The sequence below is a fragment of the Trematomus bernacchii genome, unplaced genomic scaffold (assembly GCF_902827165.1).
Source record: "Trematomus bernacchii unplaced genomic scaffold, fTreBer1.1, whole genome shotgun sequence".
Classification (NCBI taxonomy): Eukaryota; Metazoa; Chordata; class Actinopteri; order Perciformes; family Nototheniidae; genus Trematomus; species Trematomus bernacchii.
Window position 1 is genome coordinate 1,407,232 of NW_022987313.1, and position 26,696 is coordinate 1,433,927.

The following is a 26,696-nucleotide window of genomic DNA, read 5'->3' on the forward strand; positions in this document are numbered from 1 at the left end:
TGTTATTCAGTTCCTCACTTTGATCGTTGGGCTTTTAATTGTCTGCCGGGTGAATGGGGTCGGTTAGGCTGGGGATGGGCTCAGTCGATACTGAGGCCGCACCGAGTTTCTATCGCATTCGTATTGGGACACAGAGGGGGTGCTTCTTTTTTTTAACATGGCACCCAACAAATCAATCAATCCCTACATTGGTGGTTTTGTCAGAGTTGTGCACACCAGAATTAAAACAACATACTTTTTTCCCGCAAGAAAGTTAGTCTTTGGTTTAAAGCATGAAGTTTCCTGAGGAGTTTTGAACTTTTTGTCATTCAATTTACAACTAAAAATATTCCTTTTATACCTTTTTGCCGCCTCAAACAATATTACATAAACAGACAGATATTCAGGATCCTTAAAGGTCTTGCGAAATGCTTTATGTTAAACGTGATGTCTTTATTAAGCTTGGTAATATGCTTGAATTTGAACATACTACATAAGAAACAGTGTGGTGATTTACCTACTCAATAACTAAGATCAAAAGTCTTCATTTCCTCATTAAAGCTTCTCACACCAGACCAGCAAAACCCAGAGCTAGTTTAGCATTCAAATAATCATGAATGAAACTTCTCAAAGTGAATATGAACAGATGTGATGATCACAACATGTTCTAGATATTAAGGAAGATACAAATTGTTTACCCAGTCATGTTCTAGCTAAACTGATAAAGAGGCGAGATGCATCAAGATCTCTGCTGAACAGTTTTCTTCAACTGGAAACAGTATTTTGTTTCCTGTTTCTGCACCAGACGGCAGCGACAGTATGGATTGACCCATTTACCTTTTCATAAGCATTGTTTTTATTTGTTGGTTTATGCTCTCTAATAGTCTGTCTGTTTGTCTGTAACTATTAAGCAGATAATGTTGAATATAGACAACATTTAAAAACAGTATAATTGTACAGAATGTGATACAAATAGACAACAATGTATGAAAGAAATACACAGTTTGTTTGTTTGTTGTGCCTTCTGTTATGGACAATGCGGGACAATAACCTTAGTGAGACATGAGGCAAAATGTCTGAAACAAGTAGAAATGTGTCCTCTGAGATGAAGATTTCTGGTCCTAAACAAAGTCACATTTATCTTATTTAGTCGTCCGTTTCTGGTGCGTGAACGTGACCTTTATTTAAATGTGGAGCCGGTGACTGGACAAGTCTTTTCAGTGTGTTCTCTGTGGGAACATGTAAGCAGCTTTCAATTGCCAGAAGCAGCAGAAAATGATCCTAAATTGATCATCTGTTTCTGTTCATTATGAATTAAGTTCGTACAAATGTTGTCAGTGTAACTTGACTTTTTCTTCAGCAGTCTGCACCTCTAATGATTTATTTCAGAGCTGAAATAAATAGTTTATAGAGAGAAAATGAATCTGTAACAGTTTTGATAAAAGCCACATTGTCCTTTTTCTTTCAAGAAAATCTGAGTTAAGCCTCTTAAATGTGAGGGTGTTGTACTATTGAACTGTTGTTTGGACAAAACAAGCTAGGGCCACTTGTGATGAATGCTTTTCACTATTTTCTTTTCATGGACCAAATTATGAATCAGTTAATCGGATTTTATCGTCAAGCAAAGGCAAGTTTATTTATGTAGCACATTTTCAAATACCAAGGCAGTCAGAATGCACATAATTAATACAAAATTGCTTAACAAATAAGAATAAATGCAAATTACAAGTTGAGAAAATAAACAGTTTTTAACCTGGATTTAAATATGTTAAATCCTCTGAAAGTGTATTCTAATGTAATGCTGGCTCTAATATCTGGTATATAAAATGGTGAAATTGCCTGAAAACACTCAGTTTTTCAGCCATCTGTGGCTCGTGGAAGAAAATCTCTCCTCTTCTGGGAGCAGGACTATAAATATCAGTTTATTTCCTGCAGAGCCTAAGAGGACGCGTCACACAGGGTCAACATGAGTCACTGGGATGTTTCACAGCGTGTTCGATTCAATAACCAGCACCGTCTCTAAAATAAAGTGTCTCTCTTTCCCCCCCCGCAGCACACGTCTCACAATAATGGCCGCCAGGAGAACAGCACTCGCTCGGCCCGGAGCGGCGTTCGAACCCGCAGCTCCGAGGAGCCGCAGCAGCCGCACGTCGGCAACTACCGGCTGCTCAAAACCATCGGCAAGGGCAACTTCGCCAAGGTCAAACTGGCCCGACACATCCTCACCGGCAGAGAGGTGAGACAGACACTGGTTATTTTAAAGGTCACCTATAATGAAAGTCCACTTTTTCATGTCTTTTCTACATCAACATGTGTCCCCTCTGTGGAAAGAGAGTCTGAAAGTTTCAGGAAAAAAGATTCTCTCTCTTTTTGTCCTGATCCATTTATATAAAAACCTGTCTGAAAATGTAGCAACTGTTAAAAAAATATCCAATTCCTCTTGCGCAACATTTCTTTCTGATTTAGATAAACAAATATCACTGAAGAAATATGGTAAAAGTAGTCTTGTCGTATTATTAACATAGTAAATATCTTTCAAGTGTACACAGATTTGTAATGGAAAGATTACACGGTCTCATTTCTATACTTGTTGGGTGAAAGAATACAAAATGTTTAAATAAAAATAAAGCTAATAAGAAAATGGTAAGATTTAAATGTCCTCCTGCTGAGTTTTGCTTATCCTTAGCAACTCATGTATTTATATTTGATCTAGTGATCATTTAGATATTGCAATAAGTACAATAGTTGAAGTTAACTTATAGTTTTGGTCTCAAACTATGCTCCTTATTACATGGCTTAGTTGAATACTCGATTCTGATTGGTCAATTCAGAACACGTGACACGTTGTTAATCCAGAACAGACAGACCACTGTCAAGGATTTATTGACCGTTGTTAAGGACGCTCACATCTGCAGAAAGAAGTTCGGTCGATTTAACTGTATACAGTTTAGTCGAAAAGCAAACTGCATGCTTCATGTTGTCGGGTGTTCTTTTCCCCATAATGACCGCCTCGCTGCACATTATCCCTTACTTATTCTTTCAACTGAAAAATGTCATTCTAGTGTCAGAATATGCCCAACATATCTGGCTTTTTAAAAAACGTGTCCCAATATTTACTCGAGTAAATCTGGGGCTAAAGACTCGGTCATAATCTGCCGTTACGTTCAATTCCCCCGTTGGAGTTAATACCGTGTCCGGCTGCTGGTGTCCTAAAGGTCAAAGGGTTTTACCCCACGTGACACAGAAACAGGAAATGTCTCTCGGCGTGGCGTCTCTTCTCTAAAGCGTCTCTGCTGTAACTCTTGTTGGCAGTAATGGATGTTTTTCAGGGAGAGCCACTGAGCATTTGGATTTGTTCATAATTCATGAAGAGAAAGAGCAAGCTTCTTCCTAAAGCTGCGTACGACATTTTAAAGAAACGAGGTCGTGTTTCCCTCCATCCCCTCCTCATGCTGTTGTTATATATTTACTTAATAAAGGAGGAAGTTGAAACAGTGTTATTGCTCGTTCAGATTGACTTTTCGGTATTTAAATGATAAGATAACTTCAGTTTCCTTTCCTGTGTGGTTGTCTTTTTGATTTTTTATCTTCTGCTTCCTCTTTTTCACACTTCTCCTCTGCTGTTACATCCTGTTAACTCTCAATTCTGCTGTTTATTCCACAGGTGGCAATTAAGATTATAGACAAGACGCAGCTGAACCCGAACAGCCTTCAGAAGGTAATGTACCGCCCTTCCTTCTTCCATCTTCTTCGCTCTGCTATTACTCTCACGCTGTGGCAGAATTGATTTATTAATTCATGAAGCACAACAGATTGAGTATTAATTGTGTAAATGGGAAGCAGGGCATGCTGGGAATGAGCATGTGCTTCTTCTCCATATAGAGTTAAGTGCTTTTGATTATTTAGGTGTGAGGTTTTTCAGTGGGGGAGATGATTCAGCTCTCACACTTTGGTTTGAAATGCTTCTCACATTGCACTGTAAAGCTTGTTCAAATCTAACCTGAGGCGTTTAAAACAAGATTGTATCTATGAGTGGTTGCAGAAATATGCAAATATAACATTAACAAATACTCTGTGGCAGGTAAGAGTTCTGCATTTAAAACTATACTTAAAGGTCCCATGTCATGGCCATTTCTACTGATCATAATTCCATTGTTGAGGTATACTAGAATAGATTTATATTGTGCAATTTTCCAAACTCACATTGGTTTCTCATACAGCATCTCTGTATAGTATGTGTATTCACTCTCTGTCCTAAACGGCTTGTTGGAGCTCCTGCCCCCCCCCCCTCCCTGTGAGCCCAGTGGCCGTCTGCGAGACAGCAAGACACAGCGAAACCCAGCCCCAGCCCCAAACACACACACACCCGCAGCCTGGCTGGGAGTTTGTGTGTGTGCCCAGGCTGAGTTCCGCGGTGTCTCGCTGTCTCGCCGACCCTACACCAGTGAGCCAGCTCACAGTGTCCCGCTCCTCGCAGCAGCGAGCCTCGCAACGTCCCGCCGAGTGTGTGTGTGTGTGAGGAAGTCCGCGGATTGGTCCAAACGTAACGGCTCCGCGGACGTAACGTAACTATACCCGAAATACGTCACTATACCCAAGAAGTAAACAATGGAAAAAGAGAAATCTCCAACGAGGCGTTCTGGGGCAGCATAGACAGGTCTTTTCTGTGTTAGAGTTTTACTTGCTACAGGGTGTACTTTGAGGGTTTGTGACTCTGCAGACCGTTTACATGCATAAAAAGCTACATAACACACAAGGGGACGGGTAATAACCAGAAAAGCATGACATGGGACCTTTTAAAGATGCCCTATTATGCCTTTCCGTTAGTGTGTTTTATAGGTTGTCGTGCATGTAAATGGTCTGCTAAGGCTAAAATCCCTTTGAATAAGTAAAGTAACTAAAGTTATTGAAATAAATATATTGGACAGGGAAAAAAGGACACAATTTTCCTCTGAGAGTTAGCGGAGTAGAAAAAATTGCATAAAATGGTAAAAAAAAAGTACCTCAGAATTGTATTATGTACTTTTATTAATGTACTGACTTATTTCCACCACTGGTATCTCTTGGCGTTTCATATTTTCAGTTGAGCCAATATTGAAGAAAAGCAGTAAATTCAATATTTTCTACACTTTTTCATGCATCCGCGGGGTCATAAAAAGTATTAAAAGTGGATAAATCAATTTAGCGAAAATGAAGGCTATTAAAAAGTATTAAACGGCATTTTCCAAGGTATTACATTTTGTAGCTTGTTTTCAATAAGTATATAAATTGTCCAAAGAGGTTGTATTCTACAGTTTGCCTGAATGTAATCATTGCGTAGGTGTGTAGTGTGATTCTGTGTAGTTTTATTTATGGCATCCCGTTGGATTTGACGTCATCTGAACAGGACATCGCACGCTCACTGCTTGATAGCGCGCGAAGGTCCGTTTACGCCGGTTGTTAAACAACATCGTTATGGGGAAATGCAAGTTTGTGTCCAAATGGTTGGAAGATAAGGAGGAAGGACAATCAATACTGTATATAGTCAATGTGAGGTAAAGTGTGTCGCCAATGTAACCGGTTAAAACTCCAAGTGGCGATGAGGTCTTAAAATGTATGGAAAGGGTCTTAATAAAGGTCTTAAAAGGTCTTACATTTGACTTCAGGATTCCTGCATATACCCTGTGCATCCTTTTTCCAACCCATGCTCCTGGGAGTGACAGCTCTGTTTTCCAAATCAGGAAGGGGTTTGCTTTTAAAATGCAAATTGAAAGCGCCTGAGCGTGAATGCTTCTTTTCTGCTTCCCAGTGAAACTCTTCTCACTTTACAGTGTGAAGTCTGTGAGCTGAGGACAAGCCGCACCTAAATCTGTTTCTCTTATTCTGTGTACGCTCATTCATCAGATTCAGTTTCGCTTTATTAGTCCCGCAGCGGGGAAATATACAGTGTTACAGCAAAAGTAGCAAAAAACAAACAATAATAAAGTAGCTAACGTGTTAAATATAGAGTTATTGCACACAATAAAATAAATAAATACGGACAAATAAAATGAGTAGCAGCATTTAAATAGTTAAGTTAACATATTAAGGTTTGAGAAAAATGCTTATGGTTATAATTAGCATAACCGATTCATGTAGTTGTGTCATTCTGTAATCTGTACAACTTGGCCCCGTCTCTCGGTCTGGAAGTGGTTTTCGGGGAAAGATATCAACTCTTTCTCTTCAGACAGGGGAGAGTCGACGGGGAGAAGTGTGTCTGTGACGCGGTGATGATGTTTTTGATGCTTGTTGATGTTCAGCCGCCGCCCGTCGCTCGCCCCCTCTCTCCCTCGTCCCCCTCTCAGCGATCGGCTAGTGGTTTTCCATCCGTTTTTCCAAAAGCTCCATTGATTGTGTTCTTTGTATCTCGGAGGCCCGTTGGCGTTAGCTGTGACACGACGCTGACAGAAAAACACTGAGTCATGACGGCGCTGAAACACACAAAGCGCCAGGCCTTTGTCTGCAGCCCTTGTTGTTTTTTAGGTTCCTGCTTTGTCACAAAACTTTTAGGAATTTGTCAGGTTATTTTTCCCGGCTGCAGGCAGTTAGATTTCTTCTGATGTTTATTTTAAGGAACTGGAACACACTTCAAAAAGATAATTTTCTTTTGTACTTTTACAGGATTGACACTTTAAATGCTACTATTCCTGTCGCACGTTTCTATTCATAGGCTTGTTTGATCTCTTGTCTATGGTTTGGATATTCAGAGTTAAATGTAATCCTTACATGGATAAGAATTGTGGATTATTTTAAACATATGAACATTAATATGATTGCCTAATCTACCAGGGTCAGTCGTTTTTAAAGGAATATTGTGTTTTTACTATTGCACCACATGTGTATATTAACTTGCTTCAGCTAATATAAATTCATTTTATTTGTATAGCACCTTTTGAACCATCTTAGCAAAGTGTTAAACAACAGTAAAATTCAACATAATCCATTAAACCTTGTGTTATATCCGAATAAAATGACATAAAAGTAACAATAATACAACTAGGAGAAAAAAAGAACCCCATCAAAAGCTCTTGCAACTCCCATTTGAGAAACATAATAAAAGAAAAGCATTGAATACTTTAAGAAATCCCTATTATTTAAAAAAAGAAAAAAATGAAACATATTTGTGACCTGTTGGTAAAGATTTATATCTTAAGTATGAAACAATATTCTTGGATCTGAGAGACGTAGATATGCTGGGGATATCACATGGTTGGTTTTGGTCTTTTAGTGGGATGTGTTGCAAAATGGCAGCATGATCCTTTAAAAGATGTTCTCTTTTGTTATTTTAAGAGTTGACTGAACGTCACCAGGGAAATGAAATGTTGCGTTCAGGTTCAGATGAGTTTTTAGGGATTTATTTTGCTCTCCTCTCTCCTGCGAGCTGTAACGGCTAACCTGCCTCAGACCTAACCTCTTATGCAACTGCAAGAATTGGCGAGAGGCTGAGAGCGGGGGATATCGTCTCTGAAGAGCAAATGTTTATTTTCAGACTCGATCTTAATAGTTCAGAGGAGCTGAGTCGGCATTCACATCCGTCACAAGCAAACTCTTCTTCTGCTTCTTGTTTTTTTTAAATCTTCTTCTTCTAAAATCTTATATTCTTTAATCGTCTTTTTCTGTTTCTAAAATCTTCTTAATCTTTATCTCCTTCAACTAAAATCATAATTTAAAACATTTTTCTTCTGAAATCTACTGAAGTGTCCAATATTATGCAGAACGGCCATTTTCAGAATACCTTTTTTAACAATATGATTATTATTTAATCATCGAAGCATTCATGACTTTAATGCTGACTATCTTAACACACAGTAAAGTGCCATCATTTATTTGATTAATAATCTGAATCTGTAAAATACCTGAAGCCATGATTTTATTTAGTGGTGTTAAAAAGTACAAGTATTTTCTTCTCGCTGAAGGTCTTGTTGTCATCCAGGTCAAAGGTCATGGAGGGAGTGTGGCACTTGAAGTCTTGATTTAAATGTGAACAACCTCCGCTCGCTGCGCTGAGGGTTTCATTAAGTGGTTATAAAAGCCTTGGACGTCATTTAGAGCAGCGTTTCTCCACCCGTAGGCAGGGACTCTGCAGTGCGTCATCAACATTATTAATATAACCGGAAGAAGGAAACTTGAGAAGCTTTTCTTCACTCTACAATAACAGCTTTTATTGTGTGAGAAAGTCATTTGGCAGTCTCTCAGCCTCTGACATTTAATAATTAGGGCATGGTATTGAAGCTCATACCCTTTTTGAATACTACTGGGTTATCAAACGGACTGTTACTGATTATTACCATCAGATTCTTAGTCTTCTTTGCTTGTAATATTCTGATTTAGTTGATCTTTTGAATGGTTCCCGTTTGTGTACATTATGGCTGGTTTGGGGCCTGCAACTAAAATCATATTTTCATTATTGATTAATAATGAAGCCATTTCATTTCATTTAATCGTTTATTTGAATAGGGACAATGCACATTAATGAACACTTACGACAAATAATGCTTCAAGTGTAAATATGCCGGCTTTTAGCTCATTTCCATCCGTAGTCCCTCACATACAACCTATAAGAACATGACATTTATAAAGATAGCAAAAAATAAATACATGATATGCAGAAAGAGCATGAGCAGCATACACAAGCATTAAACACATGGTAATACAATGTAGCAGCTACGATATATAAAGTGCAAGAGGAGATACCCCTGTGTTAAAGTGCATTTAGCGGTGATTGCACGTCCGTTTGTTTCTCAACCATTCTTTGAGTTGACCTTTAAAACTATTGAGAGTGGGTCAATCCCGTATCTCAGTTGGGAGGCTATTCCACAATGAGCTGCCTTTTTAATGGAGAGGACATTTTGTCCAAAAGTGGTCCGTCTGCGGTGGACCTCACAGTCTCCTCTGGTTTCTGACCTAGTGCTTTTGATTATTTAGCTCATAGAAAGGTAAGGAAACAGCGGAAAGGGTCAAGTTCATGACAACCTCTAATCTTCTGCTTGTTTTGTTTAAAAAAAAACGTGAATATATCTGGTTTTAAATACATTTGATTAACAACCATACATGACGGAACAGGAGAACATCCTGAAATAAGAGAGGATCTAAGATTTCACTTGTATTTACTTGACCTAAATGTTAAATAGAATATGACAGTTGTTGGTGGGACTGACCGTTTAAACTCAAGTAATGCACAGACAATATTGAGCTCTGATAAATATGTGTATATATATTTGTAAATGTGTGACGGGGCATGGGTTGTACAAAAACGTTTCAGATTGGAAAAATAAATAATTGTTTTGAAGTCGCTATGGAAAGAATTGGCATCTAAATCAAACTAGTTGTTTTAACTAATCCACCAACTCATTTGTGCCCAACCCCAGACTCCCAAACCCCACAAGCCATTCTTAAAATTATATATTATTTTTTACTTTAGTTGGTTTTACTGCTTCAGGCCAATCAGAAGCATTCAAATGAAGCACTCTCCCTTTACATTGACTTTGAATGAACTGCAACTACAATAGAGAAACTTTGACGAGGGTTAACAAATGGACACTGCTTCATATTAGAAATTCCACAAAAGTGAAGAAAGGTATGGACCCACTGTACTAAACAAGCCTGGAGAGAGAAATATTCAGAATCTCATAACGTGGATCTGTAGTTTGTCGTTCGTTTGAAGTCTGAAGGAGGCATCTCTTCATTTCTGGCCTCGTAACTTCAAACATCTGAGATAAACCAGTTTTCTGTAACTTGCAGAAGTTCATTTAAACCACATTGTTTATTCCCTCAGGTGTGTCTCTCCAGATGGGAACAATTGCATTTTTGTACTTGTAAGGGAACAAATAACTGCAAAGAGAAGCACGTCTAACTGAAAACTGCAGTCTGGGTGTTTTTATATCTCAACAATGGGGGGTCAATTATCTCAAGAAAGGATGCACAGACATCTTTCTTTCCAAGCCGATGTTCCTATAATCCGATTTTGTTGTGATTCACCTCAAAGTTTACCAGAAACATGCAGTACATTCTGTAATGGTGAGCCCACGGGATTTTGGTTTACGAGCCTCAGATCAGTCATAATTGAAGCGACTCAAACAGGATGATGCCGTTTTTTTCTCGTGGGGATGGACAATGTGAGATGATGACATCCTCAAAGTGTGTGTCATTTGCCCTAAAGGTGCTTTGTATAGATCACGCAGATTGTGTAAGCGTCATTGCATCACTGCGGCGGTATGACTGGATCTCCAGCAGGTTTACGTCCTCGACCTCCCTGTTGTATTCTGCCGTGAATCATCGGTGTGTGTGTTTTTATACTAATTCTGTTTACTGCACAAAATACATGACGAAGTATTTCCATCTACTGGTCGTTTTTTTGTTTATTTACCCAGATGTCAAATGAACTGTATCTGCTCTGCCGGACAGTACACACTTTAAGTAATGGAGTTGCTGCCATTTTTCCATTGGCAACAAATATGGACGTAAAAGGTTCTTTGAGGGCTTAGTAATTGTTTAGTGTTGTGTAATCTTTAATGATGTTTTGTTTACATTTGTGGTACGTTAGTTGAGCTGCTCCGAATGACATTTCTTTCGACATTTTGATCGTCTGTCGTCACTTTTTATGACTTCATTCAACATTTTTTTAATTGGGAATCTTTCAATGTTTTGTTTATAGAAATGACATTTACAAACAGAGGGTGACAAGAGGAGCTTCAGCAAAGGCAGTATGAGAAAAATAAAGAGCTTTTTGAACATTAAAGCATGGAAACATGTCACCATAGAGGCACATAGTACAAATATAAACCTGTAATTTGCCCAAAAATATTGTGATAAATGATTGATATCTTATAGTCCAGCCCAAGTTCAGAGCACCTTTTCTCTCTAGTACTCATTCCTCTTTATTCTGTCATATTAAAAAAACAAAAACGCTCCAATATTTCCCTCTGTGCTTTATGAGCGCTCAGGAGAGAGTCCTCAGTTTAACGACAGTCAGACCGGACCGGAGTAATGACAGTGAGGAGACCTCGGGCTCTTCTTCCCCTCCTCTTCGCCCTGGCTTGGTTTGTTAACATTTCTTCCAAACCGGTCGCCTCAGTCCCGAAGGCCTCGCTGTTCGCTGCAGTTCATAATTAACCCTTCAGTTGTCTGTGAAATGAGATGTATTATCTCTGTACATCCCACAGCCGGCGTTCACTGCAGGATCTGGGTGTTCAAATTACTATCATACCATTTGAAGTCATACTTATTATCTTATACAACTGTTTTATTTTCAAGCTGCTCTCTAGACAGAAACAGAATGGGGAAAAACCACATTTCACTATTAGTAGAAACAGAAAGACAGAATCATAAAAGTTTTAATGATCTCATAAATATAAAATATTCATGTCTTAACTTTCTTTGTTATCAGTTTAAAAACCCATAATCGAAGTATACCGTGATAGGAAACAAAGAAAAGCAAGCAAATCTTACAGGAGGTATTTGGTGTTTCTACATCAGAAGTGATTTATAAACATTGATTGATTTAATCAAAACTGTTATTGATTCATTTGCTATTAAACAACAAATACTTTCATTCAACTTAACTTATTATTCTAGCACAAATGGAGCTACAAGTTCAGCATATGTCCAAGGATAAAAGTTGTTATTTTGAAAAAACATGCAAGGACTAGTTTTGTGAGCCCATTTTGCCTTGACTGCGTGATTTGACTACAATTCCCAGAAGGCTGTAAACCATTAACACATACTAGGTTTAACATTTTGCATCTTACATCTTTTGTGGGCATTTTTGCCTCTTATTTTGATAGAGGACTGTAGAGAGGTGACAGGAAATGAGACAATAGAAGGGATGGAAATGAAATACAGTGAAGTGTTCCTGGTAGAGGCAGCTTTCAGACTTACTACCCTCATTCTTTAAATACAGCAGGGATGACAAACCGGTAAAAAGGTTGAACCCTGCTCAGCTTTTGAGTCATGTTGAGGTGCTGCAATCTCACATTCCTGCTTTGTAACATGAACAATACATTTCTGCAGTTTCCTTTTTAAGTTCTTTACAACTCAAGACACATAATTGTTGCCTTTTGTGACCTTTCCATAGCAGGAAAACTTCCTTACAGTAGAAGGGGTGGTGTGTCATGTGACTTTACCTGTTAACACCATTTTGTACTAACCCTTAATGGTTGAAACGCGCAATGTTTAAGATGATACTGTGACTAAATAGCGATGACTTATTAAAATTACTAACCTCCCTTATCTATCTCACTTTGGCATAATTACTGTATTGCGCTGTAAATTATGAGAAATAATCTTATTTTTAGAAAATAATATAAATTCTTATATTAAAGCATTACAGTTTTTATTGTATTTTACATAATTAATATTTATTGTTTTTAGTAAAGTGTGCACACGTTTACTTTAGCTTCTCTGTATATTAAGATATTTAATTTTTATTTTATTGTATTTATTTTGAAATGTAGCAACCGTTATAAATCCAATTTCCCCGCCCCCTGGATCGCTTGCAATTCTTTTTTATTGAGCAATTTATGAATCATTTTGACCTCTAACTTTGGCCATACATTTTTTGGGGTATTTTATAAAATAATTGATTATTGTACCTTGTCCTTGACCCCAATGTTAAAACGGCAAGTGATCCAAATATCACTCAAAGAGAATAGTTTTCTAGTAAAAGGAAAAACATGGAAAGTATTAAAATGTTATAAGCCTAAAAAAAAACATCTTGCTGCTGAAACTATTCTATCGGAAAGCTTTAAGTTTAAATAATTCATCTTTATAAAATGTGGAGCATATGGTGGATACCACTTTTAAAATGTGAGGATTTACGTGATCCTCTTCAGTAAAGTAACAGTGGGATAAAAAAAAAAAAAAGGTCCAAACAAAAAACCTGCTCGGTGTAAATCTCATTTTATCAATGATTATTTTGGGTGTTTTCTTGCTTCACCGCCTCAAGATTTGCTTGTGAGTGAGTGAACACTGTGGCTACTCCCGCCTCATGAAACATGAATGCCTTTTTATATTTTTGATGGAAGGGAAGAGGGCGAGGTGTAGTTAACAGCGGATCAATAATAAATTGCACTCTGGGTTTTTTCTTTTTGTGCCTCGTACAGCGGAAGAGTAAAAAGCTCTTTTGGCCGTTACAAATGTGCCTGTCTAGTCACTGAATGCTGATGAGAGTGTGTGTTGACTGAGGGTTTTCTTATTAGAGGACAGGCTGGAGATGTGACGCTGCATCTCTAACGTCATTCAGATCTTCTCTCGACCTCTCAGGCTGGATTTAACCCACTCTACGCTGAAGGGGATTCTCCTGTTGAAAACGATCACCTTATAATATCAAATAATTATCAGGAGATGGGAGAAGTACGAAGGTCTTGTACTTCAGTAGAAGTACCAGAGTGTAGGAATACTCTGTTACAAGTAAAAGTCCTGCAATCAAAATGTTACTCAAAGTAAAATTACAAAAGTATTAGCATCAAAATATACTAGTACTCATTATGCAGATTGGTCCATTTCAGAATAATATATATGTTATGTTTTGATTATGATTATTGATACATTAATGTGTTATTAAAGCTAGTAAATGGCCGCAAGGATGTATAAGAAAATCCTAGACTTGTGTTGTTGGAGCACTGCTAGTTCCTGATCTCCTGTTTTTAAGGAAAGCAGTGTTGATGGGGAGCCTTACTATGTGTTTGTGGCACAAATATCAGACACAAGGCCGAGTAAACTGTGAAGTACCATCTAAAAAATGTATGAAATCTGTGTGCGCACATCTGAAAATCCATTTAGGTTTAAATTAAACATTATATTTGAGCTTTGTGACATGGACATGCCACTTGAGGAGTGAGTGCATATTGCTGTTGGAGTCGTGTAATGGAAAATAGTCACGTTAAATGATGGATTTGTATCATGATGGCATTCCCTCATTTTGCTGTATTTACACGCTGGAAATGTATTTTTTGTTTACTCATTTTATTTAACACAAATATAAACAATTGCACCTCGAGACGGACACATCTTTATTTAAAAAGTAAATTAGCTAATTTTGTGTAAACAGTGTCCCAACTCTCCTCTTGTCACATTTGATCTTTTAATATCATATTTTGTATTCAGCTATGGGTCCAAATAAAGTGAACTACTTTGTAAATAAGTCTGTTTGTGTCGCTTCATGTGGGTTGTTAACTCAGCTTTATTTAAACATACACAAACAGTTTGTATGTTTTTTTAAATTTCACTATAAAATTGCTGTTTTTAATAAAGGTTTTATACTATATGTGAGAATAGTGTCTCAGACCTTTTTGTCTTGTTTTCTTGTCTTCCCCACCTCCTTACTTTTATTTGACTTCTCTCCTGAGCTCACCAAGTCAAAAATACTGCTGTTTACTGTTTTGAAATGTCGATATAATCTTACAACCTGAAACCCTAAGTGAACTCTAAACATGTATTTGTCTCTCTTTCATTTCAGCTCTTCAGAGAAGTTAGAATAATGAAGATTTTGAATCATCCCAATATAGGTAAGTGGCTCTTACACACATAACAAGTGTATTCTAGAACAATTGGCATCGATGCACATCAGTTCACATTTCAAAATGATCATGTGTGAGTTTGCAGTCACATGATCCTCTCCCATGCCGCCAGCCTGAATTTCATCAGCTTGTTTTGTCTTATAAGTGCTGCTGTTTCAGCGTTTTTAGTTCCCTTTTTATTTGTTTTTGTTCTCACAGACAGAAGAGTGTTCTTTAAAATCAAACAATCCTGGAAAATGTGGAAGATTGTGTAAATATGGCCGCAATCCAACGTATGCAAAAAGCTTAACAACTAAATCCTTTGCCAAAAATATAGAATTTTGTATGTACCTTTTTTCGAAGTAATGTTTTATATTTCATCTTATGTTTTGGGACTACAAAATGTATCCGGTTTGAAATGAAGAGAGCAGCACAAAGACACTCAGCTAACAGGAAATGACAACCAATCAATACATGAATAAACAAGCAGTACTGTTGGCAGGTTTGAAATAAAGTAGAAAGCAAAAGCAAGTTTGTTTTAAACAAAGAATAGCATAAAATCCTCACAATTCAACTAATCGATTAATGGACTAATCCCTTCACCTTAAAGGTGGGGTAGGTAATTTTGGAGAAACCGGCTCGAGATCACTAGAATTTGAAAATACACAACCGGAGAAAATCTGCCACTTCCTTACAGAGCCCCTCCTCCAACACACACGAACGCGCACATGACCAATGAGGGCACGAGGTAAGTTTGTGCACAGATGGAAGGCTGACAGGCAGGTAGGCCATCCAGTTACTTTAGCCGGGCCGGCTAAAATAATTGGTCGTACTTTTTACAGTACTACGGCTTCCACAGATGACATTTTTTTTATGGATTTTTTATCAAAAGCACATTGCTATCGGGATGTTAAGAGCATTCCATGGAATATAACAAAATGTGTATCTCGAGCCGGTTTCTCAAACTTACCTACCCTACCTTTAAGTGATGTTCATAAGGACTGACGCTGGCCCTTTAAAAAGTCACATCAAGGCTCCATGAGCTTATTTGTAAAGAGTATACACACACAGAAACACACATGTGTCATAAAGCAGACAGATAGTGCTCACCACTCATGGTGCGGCTGGTTTTTAGGAGATGGGATTCCCCGTTAATTACTTTTTATTTCCTTTCCCCCCGCGCTGCATGATTTCCTCCGCAGAAATGTGATTATAATGAACAGAGTGGTAGTAAGCGCTCACCAGCCTGACGCTCTCCATCTCTCGCTCATTGTCTTCCTTCCCACCTCGTCTATATTTAGCAGCGCAGCTCATCACACATCCCTCTCTTTTATATCTCCCAGCCGAACTCACTGCAGTAGAAAAGGTGAAAAACAACAGCTTTTGGCCTGTACAGTAAATATCGAGTGCTGCGAAGCTCGGCTCGATGCTGTGCTCGATGCTGTGCTGATCACCCCACACACACACACACACACACACACACACACACACACACACACACACACACACACACTTCCCCCTATAAAAGTGACAACAATGCACTGCAATAATTAAATATCAATGTACACATTTTACTACAAAACTTTAATAAACAAAACTACAAAAATGTGGCTATAACTGTGTGTTCATAAATAGCGGCTAAAAGTACATGCTCAAGAAATACCCATAAATATTTATATATTCATCCACTCCCTCTACGTGCCTGTTTGGAAAAAAACGTGTGTCCATTAATTAATTGGTATCTCTGTCTGAATCTCCTCCATCTTTATGCATAATTGATTATGTAATTTCCTCACTTTCATTTCTCATTCTCTCCTTTTAGTCAAGCTGTTTGAAGTGATCGAGACGGAGAGGACGCTGTACCTGGTGATGGAGTACGCCAGTGGAGGTGAGACGGAAATACAATTAACATTTTGTTGCTTTAAACTGAAAGCCATGTACCACCAACATGTCAAACAGAGACATGTTTAGTCAAATAAAAGAGCATTTTAGATATGAATAAAACCTCTCAATCCAAAAAGGGAAGCTGCCGTCCTCATATTGAAGTGCAAACATCTTTAAACCTGACGATCTAAGACATACAGACCCCCTTAAGTCAAATAAAAGTGCATTTTAGACATAAATGCAACCCTCAAACAAGAAAAAGGAAGCTGCTGTCCTCGTATAGAAGTGCAAACATGAAACAACAGAGTGAATTGTCGCCGAAAAGTTGATGTAGTCGGTAGAAATCTGCTCACTATCTGCTGCTCCCAGCGTCCCAACTATGATTTATTAACACCAAAGTGTGATAAATGTGTGCTTTTTAATAATTCATACACACTGGGAGCTGCTTATAGTCTGCAGACTCGACTTCCAGCTGAGAGAACAAATGAAGAAGAACATAAATCTGAGTGGGATTTACAGAAAATAAGTGTAAAGAGTACTGCGAAAGTTGACACAGAAAGTATGGAAATGAAGTTGAGTTCATAACTTGAAGCATAAGATCAGCGTATTTTTTACCGGATATAAGGTAAGGCTTTATTTTATAGGTCCATTGTTTCTTCATTATTTACTGGAGATGACTTTGTAATTTGATCCTAAATTGGCATTAGATCTGAAGTGTATCAACAGAAAATGCACCTTAGAACAGGTGGAAAAGCTGGAAGATATTGCATAAAGAAAAGTTAATGTAAGGAGAAAAACAGTGCAATGGAAACTTATAGTGTGAATAATAAAATACATGAGCCCTCCACTAACCTCCACTGAAGAGCAATACAACATTTGTGCCTGTCGCCTTCCTCAGATGAGTATCTGAAACAAACAAATGCTATATGTTCGTGACCGTTTTCACATGTTCTCTGCTCGTTAGACTGGTGGTCGTTTCGTCTTGTTGCACTGTTTCTTTCCTGCAATAGTGTTTTCACACCACACTCTAGAATTGGACGCATTATCTCCTAATATTCAACATGACAGAAGTGGATGGAAATGTGCACAAACTCACATTTTCTATTGCTGATATTCTGGAAACTAGGTTCAAATCTAAAAACGACACTAGTGTCTCTGTTTACCTATGTTTCAGTGTCAAAGTAAACAGTTCTTTACAGTTAAACTTCTAAGGAAGTGATTGTGAAATTATGAGGAACATATAGAGCTATAAAATAATTGACAAAGCAAACATTGTTCCTGAGAATGTGTGAACCCTTTAAAGCTGCTGCCTGGAGGTTAAAACATAGGAAGTAATGATGTTGATGCAGAGACATAATCAGTCCTTTGTAAACGTAGTGAAAAGCGACTCAGAGCAGGAAAAACATGTCAGTCGACTCAAACAGAAACCTGCATTTCTACATGTAACTCATCTATATTTTTAGCATTTTCAGCATTGCTTAGATATAAATGCACTTCCTCCATGGAGAGAAACATGATCAATGTAGTTCCTTCTTTTCTGCAGTCTGCACACTCGTGACTGGATTTCTTTATAGTGAACAGTCTGTAAAGGTAAACTAGAATCACATGTGACTTTGAGTTACAGCAAATGAAGAAAAATAAGGAGGGATGGTCATTTAAACGACTTCCACTGAGGGACTAATAAGTGGACAAACAAATGCTTTAAATATACAGCAACTGATAGAAACTGGCATTTCATTGTAATGTTATTAAATGCAAGATAACAGGAAGCCGTCTGTATTCCTTAGTGCTAAAAGAAGCAGATGAAGCAAATTAATCTTAATTTTTCTGCAAATATGACGACTCCAGCAGCTTTCCAACAGTGAGTTTACATTTTCATGTGGTGAAAGCTTCTTGTAATATCTCATTAATGCGGTGTCACACACACACACACACACACACACACACACACACACACACACACACACACAGACAGGACACGTCTTCTCATTGATTTCCTGCAAAAGGTCGCATTCGGGCCGCCAAGCAAAGAGACGACAAATTGTGAATCACATTACCGTGAGGAGGGGAGTTCTGATCAAAAGCTAATCAAATTAGCTAACAATAATAGATTTCTTTCAAAAGATAACTTTTTAACAACGTTATAACACAACATATAAAATCAAGAGATGTTGCTCGATTGCTTTATCACTTGAAACTAAAATGCTCAGTTATACAACTGGTGACTGAAAACTAAATTGCAGCTTCGTGCGTTCTTTACATTTCCATATTTGTACTGAATTTACAGAAAGAGACTTTTCTCTGTCAGAATAAATAATGTTTTTTTTAGGTGTGGCAGTGTCTGTCTGTCCTTCGATCCTCTATTTTAGTCCAGTCTCAACAACTTGTGGATGGATTGGCATGAAATTTGTGGTCCAGTGGTTATAAATGATCATAATTCTGCTGCGTTAAATCATCTAGCACCAACAGCAGTTCCATTTTCTCATCCAAATACCTGCAAAACTACAGACATTCCCATTAGCCTCAACTGCACTTTGATTGTACTGAATACAAACAAGAGCATGGCTGTTAAGTGGTCATCTTGTTACCTCACAGTCGCCAGTGGCCGTTTATTTCCATTAATTCAGGCTTGCTTTTAACTTTCTTCCAAGAAAAACTGTTTTAAGAGCATATCTTCTTTAAATGATCTTTAAGGAGACTGAAGATGTTGCATACATTGCTGAATCAGGGGCTACTTTCATTCAAACAGGGGCATTTTAAGATCCTCTGTGAGGCAACGTGGCTTAAAAGGTTGCCTCAGCATTATTGAATTATGCAGGAATGTCATGCTAACAGAATTTAACAAAACAATATAATGTAAACTTGTTTCACAGCTGAAAATGATCCAGATTGGTTTCTCTCTACATGTTTTTAGCATCAAGGTTAAAATGTCCTTGTTATTTTCTAGCGTTCTTCCCTATTCTCATCCCTTTGTTCTGCACACACTGTGCCCTTTAGCTGTGACATGCTAAGTGTTAGCTGCCACATTCTGTCTTTAGCAGTTGAGTCAGAGAGCAGCGTTGAATTGTTGCTTTTCTGGATCTCTGAAGCACAGAAACGTCCTCTGCAGGCCAGCGCTGAGAGAGTAGGAGGGTTTCAAGGATTCAGAGAAAGAGGGGGATGTATTTTTGTTGCTTGTTATTTTGTTTTAGTTCCTCTTTCGGCCCTAGCTCGGTCACACACATGCACTCCAGCCGCCTGAGTTCGATTTACATTAGAACGAGCGTCGTCATGTTTTAGGTTGGAAGTGTGCTGCAGTGTGGGCCGAGGGAAGGGTCCGCAGCTGGAGAGGAGCTCAGCTTTGTGCCTCCAGGAGAGGCTCAGTGTGGAGGAAGCAGCTTAAATACGATCGACAAACACCCTCAAAGCATGCACATGGGTGACGGTGCAGGCCAGCTGCTCAAGAAAAGTTCATTGTGGAGTTATTTCCATGGGTTATTCTTAAAAGTTGTGACTCACTCTCTCTTCTATATCTGTATTTTGCCGTTTCTCAACCTCTTTCTTTTTGTGTCTCTTCTGCAGGAGAGGTGTTCGACTACCTGGTTGCACATGGACGAATGAAGGAAAAGGAGGCCAGGGCTAAATTTAGACAGGTACTTTCTCCCCCTGCAGTGTTCTGGTTTCACACCTCAGACAGGTCGCCGTCCTCTGTCCTGCTTCTGGGACGGGAAACTCTCTGTCGTCTTAAAGACTGATGAGTAACGTCCAAATCTGCATCTGTCCCCATCTGTCACCTAGCAGTGACTGTCATAAACGCTTTAAAAGTCCAGACATTTTTGTTTTACATACCCTGAAAACTGCTCTAGATGTTACAAACACAAAGTCGGTTAAAGAAAGAGACAGTCTAAGGTAATAGGTCGAGGACATCACCACACTGAACAACTACTTAAAGGGGACCTATCATGCAAAATGCACTTTTTGATGTCTTTTATACATAAATATGTGTCCCCGGTGTGTCGAGGAACTCACGCAGCGTCAGAAAATAAAACCCTCTCTCTTTTCCTCCGTACCCAAATCTCTAAAAACGGGGGTACAACGGAGCTGATCCAGATTTGCGTCCGATATGACGTCATATCGGAAATGTGGACCCACGGCCCAATCAGAAAGTTGCTATCAGAAACAATGCCCGACTATTTTGGACGTAATATGGTCGGTGCATGTTTACATTAGCATCGCTAACACTCAGAGCTAACCTGTACTGGAGAGCATGTGTGTGAAGAAGCAGGAAATAAAAAGGAACTCACCTTGTGGTATAACCGGCAAGAGAGAAAGCCTTTGAGCTCCATACTGTTTCAGAAATAATCCTTGATAATCCATGATATGGCGTTTCATCACGGCAGTATTTAGTTTAGACAGTAGCTGCCGGGTCCCGCATGAGCTCAGCCCCCTCCTTTTTTTTTTATCAATTTTTTTTTTTTTTGTAAAGCTTTATACCCCAAATCAGCACTTTTGAAACAGGAAGTGAAATAGAGGGATATGAAACATGGCTAGAATGGGTGATCTGTTTGGTATTTTGAGCAAAACACTTCATAGACATGTTTTTTATATATTTTTATATATCTGAGACCTATGCTATTGCCTAAAAATAGCATGATAGGTGCACTTTAAATTAACTTGGAGCTGAAGATGCAAAACAAAGCCAAATGAAACTATAAAAGTGAAAATGTAAGACTGTAGGCCCCCTTTGTGTCCTGATCTATATAATCCCTCACAGCCTTTCTGTACTGTTTCTGCAGAATGTCTCCTGAACTGAGGCAGACAAATGTTTTGCACACAGGAAGCTGTTTTCTCAGCCTCCTTCAACCCCACCTGCGTTATGTTTTGTCTTTCCTGTCTGTCGACCACATCTCCTCCTCCTCCTCTTTCTTCACCACATCCTTTATCTCAGAACAGATTTCTAACTCGACTGTTGCTTGTGTTTCTTCCTCGTACAGATTGTATCGGCGGTGCAGTACTGCCACCAGAAGCACATCGTTCACAGAGACCTCAAGGTGAGTTCAGAGAAGCCACAGCAAAAACAAAATGAACTTTTTTTATTTCCAGAAGCTTAAATAAACCAGAATGCATTGCAACCACATGATGGGTTGTTTAAAAGAGCAACTTGTGCAGCAATTATCTAAAGCAACATCACTGGGTTCTCAGGTGTTTTTCAAATGTAGAGAAATTAACTTGCCAAGATTTAAGTTGGAAAATGAGTGTGAATGCTACTAAGTAATCATTTTTGTATTACCATTTATAGATGTTTTTATTTCATTTAATTATATATATTATGTCTTAGTCTGCAGATCTAGGTGCCAAATTGGATCAAAAATCTAAATGTTTTATTTATCATATATTTATATCGCCTCTATCATACATCCTGATGATATAAAACCAAATACTTGATACTAAATTGAACTCTTCACACACATAAATAAATCAAATTCACGTTATAGAAGTGTGTGAGGGTGTGAGGGTGTGGCAGAAACTATTTAAAACCAACACGCCCCAAAGACATGCAATAGGTGAAATATAAATGTACAAAGTACCCAAGACATTCAAGTATAAGTGTACAACAATTTCACAGATAAAAGATTTGAATTATAGTTGGAAGCAGAAATAGGCGGAGAACCAGGAGTATTGTCTTTATTCATATTCATATATTCATATTTAAACAACAATTTCTAAGGACCACCATTTCATTTTTAAATCTAATATATTTAATACCATGGCATTTTTATTTTTGTACACAGACTTTCATTCCACATCTCAATGAATTTTTGAAAAGTTTCTTTATACACAGAAAGATGTGTTCATGTTTATCAGTAATCCTACGATGAATTAAAATGTGCATAACGTCTTTACCTTTTGAGGCTAATTACCTCTGACTCACTTGGATCGAAAGGCCACAGAGTGAGCAGCTGACGTCAGAGCTGCGTGTTTTATGACTCTCATCTTAACTCCCATATTCCCACTGAAGACTCACAATGGATCATATGCTGCTAATGAGGAGCTACACTGCCCTTTTATCTGAACAACCAGCCTTTTTACTTAGTGCACAATGTAGCTGGTTCCTCTTTAAAATGCACCACATTGTAGTGTTAATGGACCTCCTTTATTTCGTGATGCCGCTTTACTTCCATATATATTTCATATATAAATATTTCGGCAAGTGTAAAGGTTATTTATGACAGACGAAAGATAAACCAACAAATAAATAAATCGTTTTTAGTTGTGCAAAATGACTGTCTTGCACCATGATGGTAAGAATCTGAATAGTTTGCATTTTTCTAATTTAACTAACTTACTAATAAATGACCAAAGTAGTTTACCCACATTAACTAAACGTCTAGCTTCCAGATGTAGATGTTAAACTGACGACATGTACTCTGATGTCTGTGATTTGTAGCCGATAAATGTTACTTATTTAAATATAGCTTTGCTTTAAACCTTACAGATTGATGGTATTTGGGCGTTTGATGACGTTTTAATAATCATTTCTGGCTGCAAAAAGCAATATTTTAGATGTTCAATTTCACCGCATTAATTAGTGTTAATTCACTTCCGTCATTACGTGACGCTGCTTTACTTAAATCCAAATATAAATATGGATGCTTCTGTGTTTTCATCTCTCCGCCAGTGGGAGAGAAGCTCTGTGTACTTGCTACAATCTGTTTCCTGTGTAGAGCTTCATGAATGATCCATGAGCAGGAGATGTGAGAGGAGTCTCCATGTGTTGCATGTGTGTTTAATGAGGGCAGGTGTACATACAGCATGTCACAGGCGTGATTGCAGAGAACATACAATGAACTCGGTTACATTTTAACCAGCAAATGAACCACAATTCCTCAGGGTTGTCGGCCACTTTGCTCTTGTGACACTTTTCTTTTGCTTCTGATTACTGGTCAGACGCGTTAGAAAGAGCGTTGTTTATCCCTCATGTTTCAGTCCTTGAGCTCCATGGAAGATTTCTTCTTCTGCTCTCTTAGTTTCGGCTTCCTAATTAGTCTTTGGCCTACAGCTGAATGTGTTGGCAGATGTTGGAAATCCTTGCATACGTTTTGAACACTTTCATTCACAAAGAGACTATCGTTATAAGATCAGACTATATTTATCAAAGGAATCGCTCTAAATAAGTGCTAATTAGAGCAGAAATGATTGTATAAGAAACTGTTTTTTAAAATTGCTTTAAGTCATTGGTTAAGCAAAAATGACAAATCTTTTTTGATCCAGTCTTGTAATAGGTGTATTTAATATATTTTGGTTTTAAACTGTTAGTCAGAGAAATGTAAAGAAGGGATGCACAATATTACATTTTTCACCATAGATGCAGAAAGACATCAAATATTTAATGAATATCCCCTGACTACTTTCAGGCAAGACATTGTTTTAAATGTTTTTAACATAAGCCGTACTGTTAACCATTTAAAACTGAATTTGAGGTCTGGAACCTGGATTTATCAAATTTAAAAATAGCCCCTCTGAATGTTTGCCGGTTTGAAATAGACTCACTGATATCGTTTTTTAGTTGGTCAGATGTATTGTATGTAGATATGATCTTAACCCTTGACCTCCATGTGTCTGCTCTCAGGCGGAGAACCTGCTCCTCGACGCAGACATGAACATCAAGATCGCAGATTTTGGTTTCAGCAACGAGTTCACGATGGGCAACAAGCTGGACACGTTCTGCGGCTCCCCGCCGTACGCAGCGCCAGAGCTGTTCCAGGGGAAGAAGTACGACGGGCCGGAGGTGGACGTGTGGAGTCTGGGGGTCATCCTGTACACGCTGGTCAGCGGGTCGCTGCCCTTCGACGGACAGAACCTCAAGGTAGGGCCGACTGGGTCTGGATTTACTGCGGGTTGTTTAAAAATGTAATCAGAAACAGGTTTATTGTAAGTTATCTTATACAAGGAATACACAAGTTGAAGAAAATAAGAGAAAATAATTGCTGCAATTGGATTCTAAGATTATTGGGACAAACATATTAATAATGTTTTTGAAGGGAAATGGAATATTATGTGTCAATGATTTATTCCTTTCAACAGTGCACAAAATTAGCCAGGATAAAACTGTTTAGAAATATTAGAGCGGCTGGTACATTTGTCTTTTGAGTGGCTTGTTAAACATTGGCTAGCCATTTGACTAGTGGACAAAAAAGTTTATTTTGCAACCTAAGTCTTAAAACAAAAAGTTAATATAATATTTTTGTCTTTTTCTGTTTGAGACTGCTTTCCTTTTTCTGAGGTTTTCCTTTCATTCAATCTATGTTAACAGTTTGAAACAAAGAGAAACATATAATAAAATAAAAAAACATTTCAGTAAGTCACTAAAAGAGGAAGCATGAAGGAAGTTTTGTCTAAATTGTATAATGTTCTATCAATTCTGTCGAGCTCACAACATTTTACAGTTGTGATCAACCAAAATTGGCCAAATTAAGCTGCTTCTGTCAGGTATATCTCATAAATATGAGCAAATGTAGGCATAAACAAGCTATTGGAGGCATAGCTGTTAACTTTTCTTCCAGCATTAATGTGTTGAGTCAGCAACACTAAAATGTGACCCGTTGCATATTAAAGTGTGTTGCTAACGCCCCGGTTCCTCCCTGCAGGAGCTGCGTGAGCGAGTGCTGAGAGGGAAGTACCGCATCCCGTTCTACATGTCCACGGACTGTGAGAACCTCCTCAAACGCTTCCTGGTTCTCAACCCGACCAAGCGGGGGACTCTCGAGGTGAGGGAGGACGCAGACAATGTAAATATACCTTTTCAGTTCTTATCTCACCCCCCCGAGCACGTCTGCACCATCGGAGAAAGTCATCTCTCCTCCATCAACAAACTCCTCTCCCCCTCCTCCTGCATCTCCTCCTCTGACGCCCACAGACTCCTGTTTTCCGCCCGGCAACCCGGCCCACACTCTCCTCCTTTCTGATGTTGTAACCATGAATAATACATCGTCTCTCTTGTGTTGTTCACTTTTGTTCTGCCTCGATCTCTGAGGTGAGGGTTCCTCACAGCGTTCAGAGCGCCACATAAAACCAGTTTAGTGGAGTTGAAACTGCTATCAATAGAAAGTACCGTACGTTTGAGAGATAAACCTCGATTCAAAGTTCCTCGTATTGATTATGAACTTGTTTGAAGGCAATCTTGTGTCTTTTTAAAAATGGGCCATTTAACCGAAGATGTTTTGGTTCTGATCTTTGCTTGATATTTTTAAGAGACAGGACTTTTATTGCAGCTTTAATGTTGGAGAGTTAAACTACATGTTGTTGGCTCAGCGCTGAGGCTCACATGTGTTGACCTCGGATGCCCCATGTTTGTTCTGGATTACGACAGAAGGTCTGTTACATCGGAGCATGACCGGCGGTAATTAATTAGTTTGGCTCGGTGCTTCATTCAAAACTCCCCCCAGAGATCCATTGATCAGCTGCAAATGAAAAACAAGGATGCAATGAGAACAATATGGATGTTTCTGTGGAAAGGCAGACAAATAATCTAATGGTGATGCAACACATGGATTGCGTACTATTATCACATCCGCCTTTCATTTTATGTAGACTTTAAACGAGCAATACATAAAAAAGAACTGTATCAAACTCTGATTACACACCAACATTTTTGTTTTAATCCTCTAAAATCTCCGCCTTTTCTATTTATTGACAAGTTAAAGGTTAGACTTAAAGGTGGGGTAGGTAATTTTGGAGAAACCAGCTCGAGTGCGCTTGACTTTGAAAATACACAGCCGGAAAAAATCTGCCACTTCTAGGGCTGTGCAATTATGGCAAAAATCATAATCACGATTATTTTGGTCAATAATTGATATCACGATTATTCATTGACTTTGAAAACATCCATTTATTGAACTTTTAAATACAAATAATAATTTGAACAGTATCTTTTTAACTGTTGATTTCCCTGAACGTATAATTCAACTGAAAAACCAATACAAAAATAAATGATACATTTATATCTACATTTAAATAAATAATATCAAAATAATAAATACCAATAAACAAGATCAACAAATATTTTGGAGCGCAAGCTACTAAACATATATAAATATGATAAATACAAATACATTAGATCAAATATGTTGCAGTGCACTGTCACAACCTAGCAAAGCAAAATAATCGTTTTTTTCGATTATGTTGTTTTCGTAATTGTGGCAGGCCAAAATCGTAATTGCGATTAAAATACGATTAATTGCACAGCCCTAGCCACTTCCTTACAGAGCCCCTCCTCCAACACACACGAACGCGCACATGACCAATGAGGGCACGAGATAAGTTTGTGCACAGATGGAAGGC

The 26,696-nt window shown here is 38.3% G+C and overlaps 1 protein-coding gene across 10 annotated transcripts in view; it reads left to right on the plus strand.

Annotated features, from left to right (window-relative positions):
• Positions 1-26,696, plus strand: part of mark3a (MAP/microtubule affinity-regulating kinase 3a) — a 51,992-nt gene that overhangs the window by 4,912 nt on the left and 20,384 nt on the right. For 6 of the 10 annotated variants that reach the window (XR_004554499.1, XR_004554508.1, XM_034153406.1 and 3 more), the window contains exons 2-9: positions 2,033-2,215; positions 3,644-3,697; positions 14,453-14,501; positions 16,315-16,380; positions 19,938-20,008; positions 21,350-21,406; positions 23,986-24,222; positions 25,004-25,144. Coding sequence is in view for 8 of the 10 variants with exons in the window: in XM_034153406.1 (XP_034009297.1) it covers positions 2,033-2,215; positions 3,644-3,697; positions 14,453-14,501; positions 16,315-16,380; positions 19,938-20,008; positions 21,350-21,406; positions 23,986-24,222; positions 25,004-25,144 (858 nt within the window). In the remaining 2 variants the exon portion in view is untranslated. The remainder of the gene's footprint in view (positions 1-2,032; positions 2,216-3,643; positions 3,698-14,452; positions 14,502-16,314; positions 16,381-19,937; positions 20,009-21,349; positions 21,407-23,985; positions 24,223-25,003; positions 25,145-26,696) is intronic. The other 4 variants (XM_034112610.1, XM_034112692.1, XM_034112773.1 and 1 more) reach the window with 1 other exon arrangement.